This window comes from Haliotis rubra, unplaced genomic scaffold (genome assembly GCF_003918875.1).
Source record: "Haliotis rubra isolate DU_JTF1 unplaced genomic scaffold, ASM391887v1 Scf415, whole genome shotgun sequence".
Classification (NCBI taxonomy): domain Eukaryota; kingdom Metazoa; phylum Mollusca; class Gastropoda; order Lepetellida; family Haliotidae; genus Haliotis; species Haliotis rubra.
In genome coordinates, this window is record NW_025767097.1 from 649,556 (window position 1) to 666,006 (window position 16,451).

The 16,451-nt window shown below is 40.7% G+C and overlaps 1 protein-coding gene across 1 annotated transcript in view; it reads right to left on the reverse strand.

Moving 5' to 3' along the window:
• The window catches only part of LOC124288341 (sodium/hydrogen exchanger 10-like), a 66,948-nt gene that overhangs the window by 30,454 nt on the left and 20,043 nt on the right, over window positions 1-16,451 (reverse strand). Inside the window, 11 exon segments of the mRNA XM_046724859.1 lie at window positions 232-310; window positions 730-832; window positions 2,037-2,118; window positions 4,018-4,088; window positions 4,091-4,188; window positions 6,608-6,751; window positions 7,543-7,651; window positions 8,478-8,639; window positions 9,725-9,841; window positions 10,234-10,371; window positions 14,035-14,295. Of these exon segments, the coding sequence (XP_046580815.1) occupies window positions 232-310; window positions 730-832; window positions 2,037-2,118; window positions 4,018-4,088; window positions 4,091-4,188; window positions 6,608-6,751; window positions 7,543-7,651; window positions 8,478-8,639; window positions 9,725-9,841; window positions 10,234-10,371; window positions 14,035-14,295 (1,364 nt within the window).

Genomic DNA, 16,451 nt, shown 5'->3' on the forward strand with positions numbered 1-16,451 from the left:
TGATGTGCTAAGGAAAAACAATATGTCCATGAATTTAACATGAACCTCTGTCTTCTTATCTATAACAATCTCTTGACACTTACTTGTATCAATCACAAATTGCACACCATGACACCAGAGAAAAACATTTTTCAAAGAAATCCTTGACACCAAATTTGAAACTACTGAATGTTTAAATATGATAGATTCTAGCCTGGCAGCATGTGGAGAGTGAAATGTGTATGTACCCACCTCCTCCCTTGTTGTCTTGTAAGGGTCCTCGATCTCACACGCCTTCTCAACCATCTCCCAGTCGGCGTCCGCCAGAAACCTACACACACAGTTACACAGGAGTCACAGCAGGCTACACTTGCCAGTACATTGTTTCAAATAACAACACTAAAGACCTTCTGCTTGTTTTGATACATTTACCATTACTCTAAAACCTCACTGACAGTCTTTCCTCTTGTGTATATGGTGTAAATTTAGGCTGCAGGTAAATGCATGCATGTGTGTTGCTGCTTGTACAAGTCCAGACTGGGGTGGTGGGGTAGCCTAGTGGTTAATGCGTTTGCTCATCACACCGAAGACCTGGTTTAATTTCCCACATGGGTACAATGTGTGAAGCCCATTTCTGGTGTCCCCGCTGTGATATTGCTGGAATATTGCTAAAAGCAGCGTAAAACCATACTCACTCACTACTACAAGGTAACACTACATTCGAGTATTGGACTTTCTCTGCATACACACCTGTCAGTTTTCAGCATGTTCAGTGTTTTCTGTCGGAGGTCCTGAATAAAGCGCAGAGCACTTGCCATGGCCATTCTCTTGGCTGAAGATACGTCACTCATGCCTGCAACAGTTTACATGGTTATTTTTCTAAAACCATAATCTGATGAAAGAGTGCAAGGTGTTCCTGATGAAAGAGTGCATGGTGTTCCTGATGAAAGAGTGCAAGGTGTTCCTGATGAAAGAGTGCATAGTGTTCCTGATGAAAGAGTGCAAGGTGTTCCTGATGAAAGAGTGCATGGTGTTCCTGATGAAAGAGTGCATGGTGTTCCTGATGAAAGAGTGCATGGTGTTCCTGATGAAAGAGTGCAAGGTGTTCCTGATGAAAGAGTGCAAGGTGTTCCTGATGAAAGAGTGCAAGGTGTTCCTGATGAAAGAGTGCATGGTGTTCCTGATGAAAGAGTGCAAGGTGTTCCTGATGAAAGAGTGCAAGGTGTTCCTGATGAAAGAGTGCATGGTGTTCCTGATGAAAGAGTGCAAGGTGTTCCTGATGAAAGAGTGCAAGGTGTTCCTGATGAAAGAGTGCATGGTGTTCCTGATGAAAGAGTGCAAGGTGTTCCTGATGAAAGAGTGCATGGTGTTCCTGATGAAAAGAGTGCAAGGTGTTCCTGATGAAAAGAGTGCAAGGTGTTCCTGATGAAAGAGTGCAAGGTGTTCCTGATGAAAGAGTGCAAGTGCTGATGAAAGCAAAGGTGTTCCTGATGAAAGAGTGCAAGGTGATCCTGATGAAAGAGTGCAAGGTGTTCCTGATAAAAAGAGTGCAAGGTGTTCCTGATGAAAGAGTGCATGGTGTTCCTGATGAAAGAGTGCAAGGTGATCCTGATGAAAGAGTGCATGGTGTTCCTGATGAAAGAGTGCAAGGTGTTCCTGATGAAAGAGTGCAAGGTGTTCCTGATGAAAGAGTGCAAGGTGTTCCTGATGAAAGAGTGCAAGGTGTTCCTGATGAAAGAGTGCAAGGTGTTCCTGATGAAAGAGTGCATGGTGTTCCTGATGAAAGAGTGCAGGGTGTTCCTGATGAAAGAGTGCAAGGTGTTCCTGATGAAAGAGTGCATGGTGTTCCTGATGAAAGAGTGCAAGGTGTTCCTGATAAGAGAACACATGGTGTTCCTGATGAAAGAGTTTGATGAAAGATCTTGGTGCAGATGTACAGAAAAAGGTGTATGTGTACAGAACATGGCAGAGGCAAGTGTAGGCAATACACTCAAATGTCTTGATAGTGATGCCAGACATTACCCTTTGAGCTTAGCTGCGTCAGAGATGTTGCTTACCAAGGAGCCTGAGGAGAGGGTGGATGGTGGTTGCGTTGATGAGCAGCGTCAGAAACACGACCCCGGCCACATGAATCAGCACCTGAATCACACACAATACTCACTGCATGGAATATCAAATATTATACTGCATCCCCTTATCAGATATATGTCTGTATCTCTCAGTGAAACAGTAACAGAAAACAGTATGCACCATCAACAGAACATGTGTCTAAAACTTCATTTAGAAAGAAACTTACAAATCTGGTTAGCTGGAGAGCAATTACAGGGAAACCATCTAAAATCAGAATAAAATAAAAATCTCTATTTTCTCTATAGAAGCACTAATGAAAACATAAAATGTTGCTTCCTACATGCACCTGGTGTTTGACTGATATATGGTGTCTGATTGGTATCTTCCCATAAGACAGACCTCCCAAAAGACAGACCACTCAAAACAACACATTTTATGGTTGGTTGCATAAGGCTTAATTAAGCTGTACCCTTGATAACAAGTGTAGAAGTGAGCACAGCTCCACATACCCCCGCCCCACTTTGGGACATGGAAATGACTGATATTGATATATATAATGTGACAAGGATCAGCAGCTCACAAGACTTTCTCCTTGACTCTACTATACTTTATATACATGTTAGATAATTGTTTTGCCATGTACTGATTACAGTAATAATTTATGGAAACATTACTTTTTGTGTTTTCCGTGGAAACCTGACATACAATTGAACTTGTTGCACACAATGAAGTGGACGTAGATGAAGATTATTTATTTTTTAGCACATGGCATATCTGTGGGTCATGATTAACTTGTGTATTAAGTTTGGTGAACCTAGCATGTATAGTTTCGATGATATGCTGTGGCCAGGTAACCATCAAACCAGGAAACAACAAAAAACTAAACCATCAAACACATTTTGCACCATGTGTGTGTTTCCATGAGATAACAGCATCAAAAACCAAATTCTGCAACAAAAAAAACTTTAAAATAGCAAAGGCACATCAATGGGTAATGATTAACATGTGTGTGAAGTTTGGTGAACCTAGCATGTAAACTTTAAGAGATATGCTCCGGACAAAACCATCAAACACATTTGGCACTAAGTCGTGTTTCCATGGAAACAGCAATAAAACAAAATTCTGAAAAAAATTAAAATAGCAAAAGGCACATCAATGGGTAATGATTAACATGCGTGTGAAGTTTAGTGAACCTAGCATGTAAACTTTAAGAGATATGCTCTGGACAAAGTTTCGGACGGACCGGACAGAATGATACGCTATATACCCCGTTACCAGTGGCGGGGTATAATAATGGTATGTGCCCAGGTAAAAGGCAACATTAGGTATTAACTATAGTTTTATTAATTCATGTAATGAATTATGATTTTTAAATTAAGATATATTGCATCAACATATATATGTACATCAACATATATTTTCACATTTACTTGTGAATATTATCAAAGACAATAATTTATATACATGTACCTATCAAACATATGAGACCAGGCACCGTATTATTTTATATATATATCTGCCCCACCCACCTGTTTCGTGTTTATACTTATATCTGCCCCACCCACCTGGTGTTTTATATTTGCCCCACCCACCTGGTGTTTTAACCTGCCCCACCCACCTGCCCCACCCAGTGTTGACAATATCTGCCCCACCCACCTGGTGTTTTATATTTTCCCCACCAACCTGGTGTTTTATATTTGCCATAAACACCTGGTGTTTGACAATATCTGCCCCACCCACCTGGTGTTTTATATATGCCCCACCTACCTGGTGTTTTATATTTGCCCCACCCACCTGGTGTGTTTGCTGATATCTGCCCCACCCACCTGTAGTTTTATATTTGCCCCACCCACCTGGTGTTTTATATTTGCCCCACCCACCTGGTGTTTTATATTTGCCCCACCCACCTGGTGTCCGGCTATATCTGCCCGACCAGTCTGGTGTGTTACTGGTATCTGCATCACCCACCTTGTGTCTGACAGTGTCCTGATCCAAGTGGGGGTCCTCCCACACCAGCAGTGCTAAGGTGAGCCCTACGGCCCTCGCAGGCCGCTCCATGTCAACACCAACCCGTCCTGCCACGTCATCCCATAACCAATGCGTTGCAGTATAGGGCACATCAGACCTATTACCAGCCCTCTGTAACATACACATACACATCAAGTCCTGTCCACACTGTGTGTTGTTTAATGCAGCGAACATATCATGTCTTGACCAGAAAGTCCTGTGAGTGAGTGAGTGAGTTTAGTTTTATGCCGCACTCAGCAATATTCCAGATATATGGCGGCGGTCTGTAAATAGTCGAGTCTGGACCAGACAATCCAGTGATCAACAGCACCCGATCCTGTTAGTCGCCTCTTATGAAAAGCATGGGTTACTGAAGATCAATATTCTAACACAGACCTTCATGGGTATGAAAGTCCTGTGAATACCAGTAAATATCATTGGCAATACTTTAACAGTCTGGGTACAGAATCTGTGATAAAAGTATTTGAGTTCAATTGGAGTTACTGGGAATGTTTTTTAACACTGCATTCCCATGGGGATATAACCACAGGTGAAACATTCTATCTTAGGTGTTGAATTTTTGACAATAAATGTTATGTTAAAGAAATGAGATTCCAATAAGTTTAAAATGAAACTTAGACAACATCAAAATAACAAGTATCATGATCACGAGACAAATGAATTCAAATGACGTCAAAGTGTATGATTGCTTGAAATTAATCGGTCATGGTTTTGGATACTGTATCACGACTATGCAGTTATAATGATGTTTGAATCATGGCAAAGGCTCACTCCTACATAAGACACAGGTGCATAGTTACGACTGGACACTGGTCAGTGCCTGGTAAGTGCCACTTCCAGGTATCAAATAAAACTTCGAAACAAGAAATTGTCCAATAAAAATATTGCAGCTATAACACGCTTAATGCCTAATATCACTTGACAGTTTATTTACTGCAGTCTGATATAGAGCATGGTGTGTATATATACACATAGGTTCCCCAGAACAAGGAGACTGTATGAGCAGACATCTAAAGATGGTGACAAAAGAACCATATGCCTCTTTGGTGATAATGGAATGTATTAAACACTTCAGGACATTTCTTTCCTGTTGCCTTAAAGGTCCTGAAGGAATAATCAATATAGAACTCTCATGGAAACTTTCTTTAATGCACTTCAAATGTCAAAGGATCATGTCAGACAGTGTGTTGAATATGAAACAGATTACAGATAAGATTATCTGTATTGTATTTCAGTGATCGTTGCAGGATAAACCCTTTGTCATTTTATTTAAAGGCCAGGATTGAAAAGTGACGTCTAAAGGCAGTCAAAATGGTAGTAACATAATGTCCAAATAACTTCTGACCTCAAGATTGGACAAGAAATGTGACCACAGAAAATAGCAGGAAATGCTAATAAGTGAGTGGTAGGATGAAGGATAAAGCTGTGGGAATTTTATTGGTTGTGTGAGGCAAATGGCATTATCCAGGGTATGGTGGGTGGAAAGTTCAGGGTAGGGGAGGTTGTGTGATGGAAATGGCATTATCCAGGGTGTGTAATGTTCACGGTGGGGGGAGGTTGTGTGATGGAAATGGCATTATCCAGGGTTTGGAATGTTCAGGGTGGGGGAGGTTGTGTGACGGAAATGACATTATCCAGGGTGTGGAATGTTCAGGAGTGGGGAGGCTGTGTGATGGAAATGACATTATATAGGGTGTGGAATGTTCAGGGTGGGGGAGGTTGTGTGATGGAAATGGCATTATCCAGGGTGTGGATTGTTCAGGGTGGGGGAGGTTGTGTGAAGGAAATGACATTATATAGGGTGTGGAATGTTCAGGGTGGGGGAGGCTGTGTGATGGAAATGACATTATATAGGGTGTGGAATGTTCAGGGTGGGGAGGCTGTGTGATGGAAATGACATTATATAGGGTGTGGATTGTTCAGGGTGGGGGAGGTTGTGTGATGGAAATGACATTATAGGGTGGGGAAGGTGTGTGATGGAATGTTCAGGGTGGGGGAGGTTGTGTGATGGAAATGGCATTATCCAGGGTGTGGAATGTTCAGGGTAGGGGAGGTTGTGTGAAGGAAATGACATTACCGGTATCCAGGGTGTATGTGTGTCTGTGTGTGTAAAGGAAATGGCATTGTCCAGTGTGTGTGTGTGTGTGTGAGTGAGTGAGAGTGATGGCATTATGAATGTGTGTGTGTGTGTGAGTGAGAGTGAAATGGCATTATCCAGTGGAGTGAGTGAGTGAGTGAAATGGCATTATCCAGGGTGTGGTGGGTGGAGGGGTGGGGGATGACAGTTGTGGGGTGTGAGGGAGGGATATAGTCGTGTTATAATAAGTCAACCTGTAAATAATATTATCTGTGGTATGGAGCATAAACAATAAGGTGAAAAAGATAGTACACAATTATCAAGGTGACCTATTGTGACCAAGAAACCAAATCCTGAAAAAGTCTTATTGCTATGTGTCTCCAGCATAAGGTGATATTAGGACAGAGGTCCCAGCATCTCAGGTGAGTGTCTGCAGCATGTTGTGTGGAGTACCTGATGACGTTGAGGCCAAAGTAGAGAGCGAACATGAAGAACCAGTCGGTGCCATGTATCTTGTAGATGACCTTCTCCGAGATGATCACGCCCACCAGGATGAAGATAAGGGTGTTGGCCAAATAGGCCAGAGTCTCCCAAAACCTGACATCAATACAGTATGTGAGTGAATTATGGAGTTAGAAGTTAATCTTACCCATTAATCAGCAATATTCCATGAGGCAGCCTCTAGATAATTAAGCCTGGACCAAGCAAACCAGTGGTTGAAAGCATGAGTGAGCTGCGTGCATTTCTGTTTGTACCCCTGAATAATTTTAATATATTTTGTTGTTTTACTCCCCAATCAGAAATATTGCTATTATATCAAGGCATCAAGTAAATAATAGAGTCTGGACCAGACAACCAGAGGCTGACATTATGAACACTGTCCTACATAATGTATTTCATTATATCAATAACAGAAACAGGCATCTTCATGTTAAGAATATAATAGGATTCACCTGTCTTCACCCTCGTTAATGGTATCATTTCCACTGTTCAGAAGTTACTCACTGAAGAAACACTCATGTCAGTGGAGGGACAAATGTAAACCATTATGGAGCCATACAGGTAATCAGGATCCGTGCAATAACACAACCCATGCTCAGCCTACCAGCCCAATCAGAAAACAGTACATGACTCTAGGGTTTCTTTCTGGTTCATGGAAGCAAACAGCAAAATCTGCTTGGTTTCTCAATCCATGAAATCACTTGTAAAGTATTTATTCACATCATTGTTTGATCTAACATACGAATTTACAACACTATCACTGTATCAACTGAAATGTATAAAGTCACATGGCCTGGCACCCTGAGCCAATGTAGCTGCCTCTGAAGATGAAGGTGATGGGACCTCTTCTGACCAGGTTCCCACAGGGCACTGACAAATATACTCACCTGTGTAAGAAAGTCTCCACCTCAGGGCTGATACTGGTTCTCTTACTGCTCATCACAACTCCCAACACCACCACAGCCAGAACTCCTGACACACCCAGGAACTCCTCACCTAAATTCAGTCCAACATCACATCAAACACACAATGCCATTTAGAAAGTGGTCAAATGTAACATATGTTATATTTGGGATTACACTTTCTCAGTAAAGTACAGATTCTAGTACCTTTGTTGGGTTGAGTCCCATCTGGGGACCTTCAGAGTCATGTACATAATTGCCAGCACACAAAGTCAGCTGGCTGAGAAGTGTAATCCCAAATATAACATTTGTTACAAGATCACATCAACACCACATAACTCAAGTTCATGTAAGTATTGGCATTTGTTCTTTAACTCTAACTGACACACTTCTAAACTTGATCATGTTTTCATAGATTTGAAAGAGTAGATACTGTATGCTCATCCACAAATGACATTTTTTAAACTACAAGAGTGGTGGTTTATTTCAGAAAAGAACTGACTGACTGACTGACTGAGTTTGGTTTTACGCCGCTTTTAGCAATATTCCAGCAACATCACGGCGGGGGACACCAGAAATGGGCTTCACACATTGTGCCCATGTGGGGATTCGAACCCGGGTCTTCGGCGTGACGAGCCAACGCTTTAACCACTAGGCTACCCCACCGCCCCTTTCAGAAAAGTAATATAGGCCATAGGCCCAGGTTACACTTTGAGAATTACAGAGTGAGAAAATATGTTATAATGAGTGAGTTGGGCTTAATGCCACTTTGCCACATTAATCCAGTTACCAGGTACATCACAGCTTGTCAGTTTAATGTGGGAGAAAAGCTCAAGGGGATGACCCACAAGCATATTTATGGTGCTGACAAAATTAGAAATATAATTGGGTTGATCCAGGAATTAAACTAGAAGACTCACCAACATAGAATGTGATATAGGTTGAGGCCAGTGTAATGGTTATCTCGGCCAGAGCATCATTGAAGATCCGAGACAGCCAAAACAGGGTGAGCTTGGCCATGAGCAACCCAAACGCCGGACCTCCTAGTGACACTTGCAGGAAGGAAAGGATAATCTGCCCTCCTTCGGACAAAAACAACACACGCTGGAGACTGATGACAAGACTTACAGGTGGAGGGACCAGTCACCTGGAAGACTGATGACAAGACTTACAGGTGGAGGGACCAGTCACCTGGAAGACTGATGACAAGACTTACAGGTGGAGGGACCAGTCACCTGGGAGACTGATGACAAGACATACAGGTGGAGGGACCAGTCACCTGGGAAACTGATGACAAGACTTACAGGTGGAGGGACCAGTCACCTGGGAGACTGATGACAAGACTTACAGGTGAAGGGATCAATTACCTGGGAGACTGATGACAAGACTTACAGGCGGAGGGACCAGTCACCTGGGAGAAATACCATGAATACTGGGAAAACAGGCAGTATAGCGATATATTTGGCCAAAACTCAAGACAAAAAGGGTAAATATCATAAATATAGGGAAATACAGGGGAAAATATTGAGTCAAGAGGGACGTGCAGAAATATTGAAATAGACAAAATATACAGACACTACGTTTCCAACGATGGCATTAGGAGTTTGGCCTTTCAGTTGGACATATGCTGTAGCCAGGTATGACCCTGTATCTCAATAGACATTACCTAGAGCCTCATGCCTGCACAAATATGCATACCCTTTTGAGTTTTTCTCAAATGCCGTCTGTATTAATGGATAGAATAGCACGGAATACATCTTAAAGGTTAATCGGTCATCCTACTCAAGCTCAAAACATCATTTCCCCATCATTTCTCAGGTTAGCCAATACCATATAATAGAATATCTAAAAAATATGGTTAAATCATTCTCAAACCATATGGAAACTTTAGTACACTTGAAGTGAATAATGCTACAGTAACCTTTTAATCTTCATCCAATATTAACAATCTCATTGATGTTGGCATAGAGACAGGTAAAATTGCTAACCCGGCATTTCGCATTGTGCTCTTCTTAGGTGGGACAATATGAACTAAATTTCTCCTGGTATTATTGACAAAAAAGCAAATGAGAATATTTGTGAGGAATAAAATGCAGGTAAAATTGTCACTCTGTCACATGGCTTTTTCTTTCTGCATCTCAGAAGATGTGAACAGTTAAACTCTTACCGTTACTTGGTGTGGTGGATGTGGCAAGGTTCAGAAATACTTTGAACAGGACGATGGCAGCGCCATCATTCAATAGAGACTCCCCCTCAGTAACCATGGCCAGTTTCTTGGAGGCACCTGCAGTCAGTGAGTGAGTGAGTTAGTGGGTGGCTGGGTGTTTTACTCAGAGAGAGTAAGTGCTTTGGATAGTAAGAGAGAGTTGAAAGGCCAATGGACATGGATATAGTACTGATTGTGTTATATAACATTGTACTAACAGTATGAAAAGCAAGCTTGTCATATCATTTTTAACACTCAAATGTGTCAGAATTGGGCCAGAATATGTCTAATCATTACATTATCCTCCTTTTCATCTTTTAAAATAAATAAGGAGAGCTTATCTGTATTATTTGTTTCAAAGAAATGAATATAATGACTAAATTAACTTTAGACAGAAGCAACTGTGTTGGGAACAGCATTAAACAGCATGGTCTTTGTCAACTCCTACATTCTTCAAGAAGCCTACAAACCAATGTCTCGGAGAATGGCTACAACTGCGATGGGGTCTGTTGCACTGAGGATGGAGCCAAACATCATGCAGATGTACCAGTCCCAGTCGTAGGTAAACAGGTACAGTGCCAGGATGCAGGTCAGCAGGGCCATCAGGGCTGCAGGGCAACCGGGGCACATGATTACATGGTAAAACACAGGTGAAAGTGTGCTGGGGGGTATACAGGTAACATGATTACATGGTAAAACACAGGTGAAAGTTTGCTGGGGGGTATACAGGTAACATGATTTCATTGTAAAACACTGGTAAATGTGTGCTGGGGGGTAAACAGGTCACATGATTTCATTGTAAAACGCAGGTGAAAGTGCGCTGGGAGGGTAAACACTGGTAAATGTGTGCTGAGGGTAAATGAATGGGGGTCACATGATTACATTGTAAAACAGAGGTAAAAGTGTGCTGGGAGGGTAAACAAGGAAGATGAGTACAGGGTAAAACATACAGGAATGTGGTAGTGTGTTGAGGTTGTCTGTGTGTCTGTGTGTGTCTGTGTGTGTGTGTCTGTGTGTGTCTGTGTGTGTGTGTGTGTTTGTGTTTGTTAACAAGGGACATGATTACAGTGTAAAACACAAGTGAATGCTGAGGTAGATGTAAACTGAGTGGGGGTAAACAAGGTAGATGATTACATTTGTAAATGTGTGCTGGGGGTAAACAAGGTACATGATTACATTGTAAAACATGCATTAATGTGTGCAGGGAAAAGAAAGATACATTATTACAATTAGACAAGGTAGACATTGTAAACACAAGTGAATGTGTGCTGGGGAGTAGACAAGGTAGATGATTACATTGTAAAACACAGGTGCTGGGGAGTAAACAAGGTAGATGATTAGATTGTAAAACACAAGTGAATGTCTGCTGGGAGTAAACAAGGTAGATGATTACATTGTAAAACACAAGTGGTGAGTGTCTGCTGGGGAGTAAACAAGGTAGATGATTACATTGTAAAACATAGGTGAATGTCTGCTGGGGGTAAACAAGGTAGATGATTACATTGTAAAACACAGGTGAATGTGTGCTGGGGGTAAACAAGGTAGATGATTACATTGTAAAACATAAGTGAATGTGTAAAACACAAGTGAATGTGGGTAAACAAGGTAGATGATTAGATTGTAAAAAACACATGATTACATTGGTGAATGTGTGCTGGGGGGTAAACAAGGTAGATGATTACATTGTAAAACACAGGTGAATGTGTGCTGGGGAGTAAACAAGGTAGATGATTACATTGTAAAACACAGGTGAGTGTCTGCTGGGGAGTAAACAAGGTAGATGATTACATTGTAAAACATAAGTGAATGTGTGCTGGGGGTAAACAAGGTAGATGATTACATTGTAAAACACAGGTGAATGTGTGCTGGGGGTAAACAAGGTAGATGATTACATTGTAAAACATAAGTGAATGTGTGCTGGGGGGTAAACAAGGTAGATGATTACATTGTAAAACATAAGTGAATGTGTGCTGGGGGGTAAACAAAGTAGATGATTACATTGTAAAACACAGGTGAATGTGTGCTGGGGGGTAAACAAGGTAGATGATTACATTGTAAAACATAGGTGAATGTGTGCTGGGGGGTAAACAAGGTAGATGATTACATTGTAAAATACAGGTGAGTGTCTGCTGGGGAGTAAACAAGGTAGATGGTTACATTGTAAAACATAAGTGAATGTGTGCTGGGGGGTAAATAAGGTAGATGATTACATTGTAAAACATAAGTGAATGTGTGCTGGGGGGTAAACAAGGTAGATGATTACATTGTAAAACACAGGTGAATGTGTGCTGGGGGGTAAACAAGGTAGATGATTACATTGTAAAACATAAGTGAATGTGTGCTGATTGGAAGACAAGGCACACAGTTCATCGACAGTATTTCAGCCACAGTCTTACGCGAATAATAGATATTGTTATATTGTAAAATCTGTCGCCAAAGGACGATATAACAAGTAGATTATCACAGATTTAAAACCAGCACATAACTTAAATATTATATCACTATTTAGGACAATACAATATATAAACGGGCTATAGATCGCCAGCAACTGAAGGTAGATCACATTGCTAGAACCATGGGGACTTATAGTACGTTTTGCTACCTGCATGGACTTAGCTGGATTTACACCATCCCTTCAGATGCTAGCAATTGTAGACAAATCTAGCCATATATTAAATAAACATATACTCTACAATTAAATAAAGTGGTAGATCTAACTTTACCTTGAATGTATGGGGATTTTTGAACCCTCTCGGGAGGACAATAATTTTACAATACTTTAACCCCCTTTGAGGATATAGCCACTAACAATCTTGGTTGCTAATTTTGAACTACCAGTCATAGAATAACATTTATCTTTAAAACATCAATCAAAATTTGACCATCAATTCTATTTCTTTTTTTAAAAAACCCAATAATTAAATGAAAACTGACATTATTGAAAAGGTCTTTCAAGGATAAAGCTTTGAAATAGTTATCCCTTGTGATGGAAAAATCAATACAGTCATCACAAGGGATACAAAATGGAGCATCCTCTCCTTTTATCAAATACTTATGAGTATATCTTGTACGTCATAAAATCTCGCCTGATAACACAAGTAAGAGTAGGTGTAACCGATACTTGAATGTATTTGATGTAATTTATTTATACCTACTCGGGTGTTCCATTTCCTTTGCACATGATAACAAATATAAGATTGAATTATGTTTTTGTAATCAGAGTATGGGATGAGAAGTGGTGTCACAGATTTGTTGAGTACTGACTTAGCAGCAGAATCGGCCATTGTGTTACCAGAAATTCAAACATGGCTGGGTAACTAACAGAGGACTGAGAAGATCATGTTGTATTGGCCAGTAGCATGATCATTATATAATTCACTTATCTTGATTCAAAGTGGATGCTTACAAAACAAATCTGTTATAGCCTGAAGGCACGAAAGTGAGTCTGAAAATATAATATGTTGCTTATGTAACTGGGGTGTTTACTGATACATTAAAAACCTGTTAATATGGCGTTTGCTTCTACTTTGAACATAGAGCTGTTATCTGGTAATCGAGATAATATTGTTCAGGATCCAATGACAGTGGCACAAGCAACTGCACCACCATATTTGGATGCAGATTACATCGTACATGTAAATGTTTGCTAGAGAGTATACACTGAAGAAGATTACATTGTATACACAATTTGGGATTTGGTAGGGAGACTAGATATTTTTATAGCTAGTATTAGGACTATACGTTCTCTATTTTTAAGAAATTTTATAGAAATCTTACTACTCATGGAAATTACCTGATATTTTTCGAATTCATTATGAGTGTGTGTACCAGTATTTGAAATTGTGTATAAGCCTAATGAATGCATGAATATTTAAGAATGTTGGCATTATCCTAAAAAGCTTCAATGGTTAGAGTGTTTCCTAGATCCAAATGTCATAGCAACAAACTTACAGGACTCAAAGACGCCCTTTAACTTTTCAGACTGTACACTGTGCCTACAATGGGAAGCCACAATAATGATATTTTAGCAAAGGTCAACACTGTTCCTTGTAACACACAGGTGACAACTTGATTCATAGTTTACAATATTAATGAATCTTGTACACTTAATGTTATATAATCAATTTAATACATTGTCTCATTGACTTTGTTTATACTCTGGAACATGAACTGCAAATGCCATGTGACACAAATCACAAAAAAGAATGAATACATATTCATGCCTGACAATCTGTATGTAAGGTATCTGAACTGAGTTGCCGTCTACTCACCAAGCCCTGGTACTGCCAGCAGCAGAACTTGGAAGAAACATTTCTTGAATGTGTGCACCTCCATGGCAAAGGCTGACTCAAATATGAGCACTGGCAGGAAGACGAAGAGAATGACATGTGGGTTTGTATCCACGATGGACACAAAGCGCTGCATATCTGGAACCTTATTGGACACAAGGCCAAATAACATGCCCAGCAGCAACAGCACCACTGTGTAGGGTAGAGCAATCTTTATGCTCCGGATAATCTGACGAACAAGGGCTGTTGAGAAAGAGAAACAAAATCCTAATTATGGTTGGTTCTTGGGATCTTACATTTCTAACTACAACATTGAATCACTTTAAATCCTTGAATCTCTCAGTGACTAAAGGAGTTTGTTACAATTTTGCTTTGAACAGTGGTTCAGTTATGTCATGGAAAGCCCAAATACTTAAATGTTTACAAAACACACAACCTGTCCCAGCTTAGTCATCTCTTACACAAGTAACGACTGTCTGTGACCCATTCCAACCAATTCCTCATGTGTGACTCACAAGGTATTTGTGTAACCAGATCCCATACTCTGACCACCCCATTCTGGGTCATCTTTCTGTGCTACTTAAGTGGTATTGTTTCATGCAGTTGTATCATATATTCTGAGAAGGGTCACCAAATGAGTGAGTGAGTTAATATTTAATGTCACATCAACAATATTTCAGCCATATTGTGACGAAGCTTCACCAAGAGATTGGGAGTGCTAACTGTATTGTATCCTGTGATTGCCTGACGTCACACTGCTGTTCCAGTTGCCTTTAATACTGTGATATAATATATCCTTGGCAACATCATTCTTTCACAACTGTAAAGCAAGGTTTATTAAATAATTGAATGTTATAACCTTGGAAAGAAATATTGCAACATGATGCATCTCTCATGCAGTAATGGTTCCCCAAACACATTCCTTGCACTGTGTTCGTACCACAGCTGTCACAAATTCGTACATGGTGGGCGCTGGTTCTCTTGGAATAAAGGTTGCTACTGGACATTGGTATGAGCAGCCTGGGGAGTTTCATCACCATATGTACACCTGATGCCCAGACTAGAGCATATAGCAACATACTGCAGTCAAACAAAACAAACGTTGTTGCCCTTCCTGGAACATCTTCATCCCATGGGGACATCGTATCACACTCCAGGTCCTGTTGGTTTACATCGGATAGTGTATCGTGGTAGACATTGTAGTGCAATCAACTCAGTACACACAACAGATCTCTGTACGTCATGGATTGCATCTAGTTTAGTAGACGAACATAAGTGGTGCAAAGTTGCAACTTTCTCATTAGAAAACACAGACTCAGCAACACCGAGCGTCGGCTGAACATGGGTTGGTGCTGTCCACTAACAACACACTGGCAGAACAATTGTTGTCACATGATTTCTAATTTAGTAAAGAAGAAAGTTAGTTTTAGATTTGACATCATTGAAATAAAGTTTGCTCTCCCCCCACGTGAAAAGTAACAAAGTACAGGCTGGCTCTGGACTGTTATAACACAAACATTTGAATGTAAGTGTCTTCAAAGCTATACTATATTACACTACACATAGGGTAGACCAAACATTATTTCTTAAAGAGATGTATCAGTACATGATGATAGTTACAGGATTGTCTCATCTGGTCTTCAGCAACCTAATGCCTGTCATAGGGAGGTCCAGCTCACTGACTTGGCTGATGCATGTGATTGTATCCAAGTTGTGTAGATCAATGCTCATGTATAGTTACAGGATTGTCTCATCTGGTCTTCAGCAACCTAATGCCTGTCATAGGGAGGTCCAGCTCACTGACTTGGCTGATGCATGTGATTGTATCCAAGTTGTGTAGATCAATGCTCATGTATAGTTACAGGATTGTCTCATCTGGTCTTCAGCAACCTAATGCCTGTCATAGGGAGGTCCAGCTTGCTGACTTGGTTGATGCATGTGATTGTATCCAAGTTGTGTAGATCAATGCTCATGTATAGTTACAGGATTGTCTCATCTGGTCTTCAGCAACCTAATGCCTGTCATAGGGAGGTCCAGCTCGCTGACTTGGTTGATGCATGTGATTGTATCCAAGTTGTGTAGATCAATGCTCTAGATGATAGTTACAGGATTGTCTCATCTGGTCTTCAGCAATCTGGTCTTCAGCAACCTAATGCCTGTCATAGTTGGAGATCCAGCTCATGTATAGTTACTGACTTGGCTGATGCATGTGATTGTATCCAAGTTGTGTAGATCAATGCTCAGATGATAGTTACAGGATTGTCTCATCTGGTCTTCAGCAACCTAATGCCTGTCATAGGGAGGTCCAGCTCGCTGACTTGGTTGATGCATGTGATTGTATCCAAGTTGTGTAGATCAATGCTCATGTATAGTTACAGGATTGTCTCATCTGGTCTTCA